This window comes from Felis catus, chromosome D1, assembly GCF_018350175.1.
Source record: "Felis catus isolate Fca126 chromosome D1, F.catus_Fca126_mat1.0, whole genome shotgun sequence".
Taxonomy (NCBI): domain Eukaryota; kingdom Metazoa; phylum Chordata; class Mammalia; order Carnivora; family Felidae; genus Felis; species Felis catus.
In genome coordinates this window covers 60401305-60409585 of record NC_058377.1, presented here as the reverse complement: position 1 = coordinate 60409585, position 8281 = coordinate 60401305, and the positions used below count along the sequence as shown (strand labels likewise).

The 8281-nt window shown below is 37.6% G+C and overlaps 1 protein-coding gene across 1 annotated transcript; it reads right to left on the bottom strand.

Annotated features, from left to right (window-relative positions):
- Positions 1-6219: 6219 nt before the first annotated feature.
- Positions 6220-7360, bottom strand: LOC101088690 (olfactory receptor 52B4-like). The gene has a single exon (XM_023238989.2). It carries the CDS (start codon positions 7123-7125, stop codon positions 6220-6222), a length of 906 nt encoding a protein of 301 aa, XP_023094757.2. The 5' UTR covers positions 7126-7360.
- Positions 7361-8281: the final 921 nt, after the last annotated feature.

The window sequence follows — 8281 nt, the reverse complement described above, 5'->3', positions numbered from 1 at the left end:
TTTAACACCCCACTTACAGAAATGGACAGATCATCTAGACACACGGTCAATAAAGAAACAAGGGCCCTGAATGAGACATTGGATCAGATGGACTTGACAGATCTATTTAGAACTCTGCATCCCAAAGCAATAGAATATACTTTCTTCTAGAGTGCACATGGAACATTCTCCAAGATAGATCATATACTGGGTCACAAAACAGCCCTTCATAAGTTTACAAGAATTGAAATTATACCATGCATACTTTCAGACCACAATGCTATGAAGCTTGAAATCAACCACAGAAAAAAGTCTGGAAAACCTCCAAAGGCATGGAGGTTAAAGAACACCCTACTAACGAATGAGTGGGTCAACCAGGCAATTAGAGAAGAAATTAAAAAATATATGGAAACAAACGAAAATGAAAATACAACAATCCAAACGCTTTGGGACGCAGCGAAGGCAGTCCTGAGAGGAAAATACATTGCAATCCAGGCCTATCTCAAGAAACAAGAAAAATCCCAAATACAAAATCTAACAGCACACCTAAAGGAACTAGAAGCAGAACAGCAAAGGCAGCCTAAACCCAGCAGAAGAAGAGAAATAATAAAGATCAGAGCAGAAATAAACAATATAGAATCTAAAAAAACTGTAGAGCAGATCAACAAAACCAAGAGTTGGTTTTTTGAAAAAATAAACAAAATTGACAAACCTCTAGCCAGGCTTCTCAAAAAGAAAAGGGAGATGACCCAAATAGATAAAATCATGAATGAAAATGGAATTATTACAACCAATCCCTCAGAGATACAAACAATTATCAGGGAATACTATGAAAAATTATATGCCAACAAATTGGACAACCTGGAAGAAATGGACAAATTCCTGAACACCCACACTCCTCCAAAACTCAATCAGGAGGAAATAGAAATCTTGAACAGACCCATAACCAGCGAAGAAATTGAATCGGTTATCAAAAATCTCCCAACAAATAAGAGTCCAGGACCAGATGGCTTCCCAGGGGAGTTCTACCAGACGTTTAAAGCAGAGATAATACCTATCCTTCTCAAGCTATTCCAAGAAATAGAAAGGGAAGGAAAACTTCCAGACTCATTCTATGAAGCCAGTATTACTTTGATTCCTAAACCAGACAGAGACCCAGTAAAAAAAGAGAACTACAGGCCAATATCCCTGATGAATATGGATGCAAAAATTCTCAATAAGATACTAGCAAATCGAATTCAATGGCATATAAAAAGAATTATTCACCATGATCAAGTGGGATTCATTCCTGGGATGCAGGGCTGGTTCAACATTCGCAAATCAATCAACATGATACATCACATTAACAAAAAAAAAGAGAAGAACCATATGATCCTGTCAATCGATGCAGAAAAGGCCTTTGACAAAATCCAGCACCCTTTCTTAATAAAAACCCTTGAGAAAGTTGGGATAGAAGGAACATACTTAAAGATCGTAAAAGCCATTTATGAAAAGCCCACAGCTAACATCATCCTCAATGGGGAAAAACTGAGAGCTTTTTCCCTGAGATCAGGAACACGACAAGGATGCCCACTCTCACCGCTGCTGTTTAACATAGTGCTGGAAGTTCTAGCATCAGCAATCAGACAACAAAAGGAAATCAAAGGCATCCAAATTGGCAAAGATGAAGTCAAGCTTTCGCTTTTTGCAGATGACATGATATTATACATGGAAAATCCGATAGACTCCACCAAAAGTCTACTAGAACTGATACAGGAATTCAGCAAAGTTGCAGGATACAAAATCAACGTACAGAAATCAGTTGCATTCTTATACACTAACAATGAAGCAACAGAAAGACAAATAAAGAAACTGATCCCATTCACAATTGCACCAAGAAGCATAAAATACCTAGGAATAAATCTAACCAAAGATGTAAAGGATCTGTATGCTGAAAACTATAGAAAGCTTATGAAGGAAATTGAAGAAGATTTAAAGAAATGGAAAGACATTCCCTGCTCATGGATTGGAAAAATAAATATTGTCAAAATGTCAATACTACCCAAAGCTATCTACACATTCAATGCAATCCCAATCAAAATTGCACCAGCATTCTTCTCGAAACTAGAACAAGCAATCCTAAAATTCATATGGAACCACAAAAGGCCCCGAATAGCCAAAGGAATTTTGAAGAAGAAGACCAAAGCAGGAGGCATCACAATCCCAGACTTTAGCCTCTACTACAAAGCTGTCATCATCAAGACAGCATGGTATTGGCACAAAAACAGACACATAGACCAATGGAATAGAATAGAAACCCCAGAACTAGACCCACAAACGTATGGCCAACTCATCTTTGACAAAGCAGGAAAGAACATCCAATGGAAAAAAGCCTCTTTAACAAATGGTGCTGGGAGAATTGGACAGCAACATGCAGAAGGTTGAAACTAGACCACTTTCTCACACCATTCACAAAAATAAACTCAAAATGGATAAAGGACCTAAATGTGAGACAGGAAACCATCAAAACCTTAGAGGAGAAAGCAGGAAAAGACCTCTCTGACCTCAGCCGTAGCAATCTCTTACTCGACACATCCCCAGAGGCAAGGGAATTAAAAGCAAAAGTGAATTACTGGGACCTTATGAAGATAAAAAGCTTCTGCACAGCAAAGGAAACAACCAACAAAACTAAAAGGCAACCAACGAAATGGGAAAAGATATTCGCAAATGACATATCGGACAAAGGGCTAGTATCCAAAATCTATAAAGAGCTCACCAAACTCCACACCCGAAAAACAAATAACCCAGTGAAGAAATGGGCAGAAAACATGAATAGACACTTCTCTAAAGAAGACATCCGGATGGCCAACAGGCACATGAAAAGATGTTCAGCGTCGCTCCTTATCAGGGAAATACAAATCAAAACCACACTCAGGTATCACCTCACGCCAGTCAGAGTGGCCAAAATGAACAAATCAGGAGACTATAGATGCTGGAGAGGATGTGGAGAAACGGGAACCCTCTTGCACTGTTGGTGGGAATGCAAATTGGTGCAGCCGCTCTGGAAAGCAGTGTGGAGGTTCCTCAGAAAATTAAAAATAGACCTACCCTATGACCCAGCAATAGCACTGCTAGGAATTTATCCAAGGGATACAGGAGTACTGATGCATAGGGCCACTTGTACCCCAATGTTCATAGCAGCACTCTCAACAATAGCCAAATTATGGAAAGAGCCTAAATGTCCATCAACTGATGAATGGATAAAGAAATTGTGGTTTATATACACAATGGAATATTACGTGGCAATGAGAAAAAATGAAATATGGCCTTTTGTAGCAACGTGGATGGAACTGGAGAGTGTGATGCTAAGTGAAATAAGCCATACAGAGAAAGACAGATACCATATGGTTTCACTCTTATGTGGATCCTGAGAAACTTAACAGGAACCCATGGGGGAGGGGAAGGAAAAAAAAAAAAAAGAGGTTAGAGTGGGAGAGAGCCAAAGCATAAGAGACTCTTAAAAACTGAGAACAAACTGAGGGTTGATGGGGGGTGGGCTGGAGGAGAGGGTGGGTGATGGGTATTGAGGAGGGCACCTTTTGGGATGAGCACTGGGTGTTGTATGGAAACCAATTTGTCAATAAATTTCATAAAAAAAAAAAAGAATTACAAGAAACTGGCAAATAATCACTGTGATGAATTTAACTCTTTTCCCAAAAAATTGCTGAATCATTTTTAATTGGTATGTATACCAAGGTTTGAACAGTATGATAAGCTTGTTCCACCTATTATTTAACTCATAAAACATATTAGAAAATTTGCAACACATTTTATTGAGTGACAAACATGTCACAGAAAAAAAGTGAGCTGTATCATATATGCAGAAAGACATAATCATATAAAAACTGGAAAACACACTAAAATTTAACAATTATGCCCCATTTTTCTGATTATTGGTCATTGAAGTTTTTCTTTCTTAGTTTTGTTTATTTAGTAATATGTGTCCTTGAAAAATTAAATATAAAAAGCAACCATAGAAAACTAAAACTATAAGAATAATAATCAAATCATAGGTTGAAGAAATAGCCTAAAATGAAAACAATAAAACCCATAAAGGAAAAGAATGACGGACTTGAAAATATTTAATACTATATCTCTTTAGGGTTAAAACAAAAGGCAACCAAGCCAACCAAAGAAAATTGCAGAATTTATAATTTAAACAACCTGAGAAAATACTTTCAATAAATACTAATACCTTGGGGAAGTTATATATCCTCTCTGAGCTCCGAATTACATCTTTAAAATGAATAAAATAGAGGCAATAACGAGTTTGACGTGAAGATTCAATAAGGTAAGGTATGAAATAAGTTTTGCACAGGTTCAATAAATGGTTGTTACTATTAATCCACAAAGAAATACAATATCCCATAACAATTGTTCCATGTGTCTATTAGCTAAATCAGTTCAAATGAAAGGACAATGAAAATGGTTTTACTCTGTCACATGGCAGATTTAAAAAATAGAACTACTTACTAAGTGCTAGTAAGGATACAATAAATTTTGGCATTTTCATGTATTTCTGATGAGTGAAAATTAATAATAATTTCTTTTTTCAATGTGCCAGAGGAGCCTAAAATCCACATACCACTAACCTAGTAATTCTTTTTAAGGCTAAAAACAGGCAAAGCTTACTGCGCAAAAAATAGATAAACCTTATGCACAAAAATGTCCCTAGCACAACATTTACATTGCTAATGATTACAAAAACGTAAGTATTAAAAAATAAAAGGATGAACACTACCTCAGCTGATGTAAAAAAGAATTTTTAAGCATAATTTTTATAATAATTAATTAAAAGATACAAAATATAGTCATTAAAGTTATTATGTCTTTCCAAATGTAGTGTCATTTAAAAATAGCCACACTGTGGGCCTATGCATTAATACTGAATAAGTTCTGAATATATGTGTATGGTTATAGTTATTAGAGTTAGAACTACACATATGTGGATCTTGAGAAACTTAACAGAAGACCATGGGGGAAGAGATGGGGGAAAATTACTTACAAACAGAGAGGGAGGGAGGCAAACCACAAGAGACTCTTAAATACAGAGAACAAACTGAGGGCAGATGGAGGGGTGGGGAAAGGGAAAATGGGTTTTGGGCACTGAGGAGGACACTTGTTGGGATAAGCACTGGGTGTTGTATGTAAGCCAATTTGACTAATTATATTTTAAAAAGAGAGTTACATATAAAATCTGGAAGATTCTACATCAAAATGATAACAGTACATTTCTTTGGGTGGTGAGAGCGTGTGTAATTTTCATTTTCTTCCTATCATTTCTCTATGGAATACTTATATAAAAATAAGTAAATATTTTCAACAGAAGTATAAACAATATAGTATCATCTAATAGAGGAAGTCATATCTCTTCTTGAGAGGAGGTGGTTATAATGACCTCACTGAGTAGATGACACCAAGCTGGGCCTTGAAAGATAAATAAAGGGAATCTATTAAAAACTCAAGGAAAGGAGCAATCATTCCAGGTAAATGAATCACTTAGGGAAAATGTGCCAAGACAAGATGACCGGACATCAAGAGATTAGAGACAGACAGTTCCCTAAGACTGAAGCACAGATTGTGTGAAAGTGATGTGGAAATTGTTGCTGGGAAGGAAGTCTGAATTTATTCTGTACCACACTGAGGGGCATGATTTTTGAGAAACAACTTTCAAAATATCAAAATTTAGGAGGAGTACAGTTCCCTTACTGTTCTCTTAATGCCCATGGTAATTTGAGAAAGCATATGAAAGAATGAAGATTTTATTTAGGTGTCCAGCAGGCATATGGTGAAATGTCTCAGGGTTTGACATAGCTCAAGACAGAAAACTTACTATTTATCTAAATGAGACTTACTATTACATTGTCCATTCCCAAAGTTGAGTTGAATATTACAGAGTTAGACATGACTACTACAGAGAAACCTGCCCTTTCCCCAAATAATGAGCTGTAAGTATCTCAGTCAATCCACAGGGACTGCTTTCAGATTGATTCGGGGGGGGGGGGGGCAAGTCTCACAGTCTCAGGTAAGTTGCTCCAGAGGCCCATAACTCAATGAGCTATGTATGCTGTGACTCATTTCTAGTTCTGTGGTTTGCTGCTGTGAAAGCATATCTCAGGAAGGACCAAAGTTTCTGAGAAACCAGATTCTGCTACCCCATAGTCATTTCTGCTTTGGAAACAACACATAAACTACTTGGTCTCATATCTGTTTTATTTTGACCCCATAAATGATAGGATTCAGCATCGGTGGAACAAGCATGCTGACATTGGCCAACAGAATGTGGACATGTAGTGGGATGTGACGTCCAAAGCGCTGAGTGAGAACCAAGAAGATCCCAGGCCCATAAAAAAGGACAATGACACAGACATGGGAGCCACATATGTTGAGAGCTTTGTGGCAAGCATCTCGGGAAGGGATACGGTAGATAGCATGGAGTATCAGAGTATAGGAAACAAAAATGAGGACAATGTCTAGGATCACTGTGGACATTAGGACAAAAAATCCATACCAGATGTTTATACGGATATCATCACAGGCATACTTGGCCAAACCAATGTGTTCACAGAATGTATGTGGTAGGATGTTATTTCTGCAAAAAGTGAGTCTCTTCAGAAGAAATATCATGGGGAAAATTGTACAATGTGCTCTCAAGAAAACAGCCACACCAATTTTCCCTATCAGAGAATGAGTGAGTATCATGGTGTACCTCAGTGGGTAACATATTGCAATGTAGCGGTCAAATGCCATAATCAGCAAGATGCCAGACTCAGAAATGAAGAAGGAATGCTGGAAGTAGAGCTGGGCAATGCAGCTATTAAGAGAGATCTCCCTATTATTGAACCAAAAAATTGCCAATGCCTTGGGTTCTGTGGTTGTGGCAAAGACAATGTCAACTCCAGCCAGCATGCAGAGGAAAAGATACATAGGCTCATGGAGGCTGCTCTTGGTGAGGATAATATAGATGAGCAGACCATTTCCAAGAAGAGCAAAGACATAGGAGATGAGTAAGGGGATGGAAATCCATATGTGTAGGTCTTCTCGGCCTGGAATGCCCAGCAGATAGAAGACTATATGGTTAACACCAGTGTGATTGAAGCTAGCCATTTCAGAAGCAGGTCAATGTGGACTTTAACTTCACCTAATAAGAGAGAAATACAGATTATATATAAATGTTTTCCTTGAGTTTTCTGGTTAACTATATCTAAATAAATGCCTGTGTTTACCACTGTTTCCTCCTAATACCTTGTTAAAATGTCAGTAAAATAACAGAAACATCAATGCAAAACGTAGAAGAAAAGATAATGACAGAGAAGGGACAACATTTTGAAAGCAGATAGATGACTAGTGACTAAGCAGAGGGGATAAAACTAATAGGTTTGAGTAGAAAACAAAAGCCAAGATAATTTTCACTGCAGAACCCAGATCGTCTCAAGAATTAAGGCATCAGGAACTTTTCTAAATAGGGATAAGCATGGTATTTTTAAAGATCATTGGTTGAAAATCTGTATAAAAAGCAGCTAGGCTCTTGGATCCTCTTTCCCAACCTGTCCATTCAGGTACCACTTTCCATATCCAGCAGAATGCTAGAAGTCTATTCTGTCATGGAGTTAAGGCTGGAGACTCAGCCTAGGCATGGCTGGGGTAGGGATAGTATGCTAAAAGCAGAGGATGAAATTAAAGGCTACATACTGAACAAAATGAAACCCCATGAACTTCTATTTATTTATGTCTGGTAGTGCTAGCTTACGTTACCCAATACCCAGGTCTTACAATTCATTTTCGTGTAAGAATGAGGCACCAAAGGGGCAGTTTGCTGGCTCAGATGGAAGAGCATGCGACTCTTGATCTTGGGGCCATGAGTTCGAGCCCCACGTTGGGTGTAGAGATTACAATAAATAAATAAATAAATAAATAAATAAACAAACAAACAAACAAACAAACTTTTTTAAAAAAAGAAGAAGAATGAGGCACCAAAAAGTGAATTCAAGGTGCTATGTGCAGGCATGAAATTTATTTAGGGAGAGACTTCCTGCCAAATTACTCCAATCCAGTACTTTACACCAAGGTAAATGAAAAACTTGTAAGTATAAAAAGGTTATTTAACACCTTCAAAGAACTCAAAGACTGACCTCTCATTAAGTCTTCTACAGGAATCTACTGGAAGATAAGCAACAACAAAGTGAGGAAATGAACCAAAAATAGAGAAACGTGGGTTCCATCAAAGGAGTTAAACCAAAGCGCTACAATGCCGGAGAGGGCA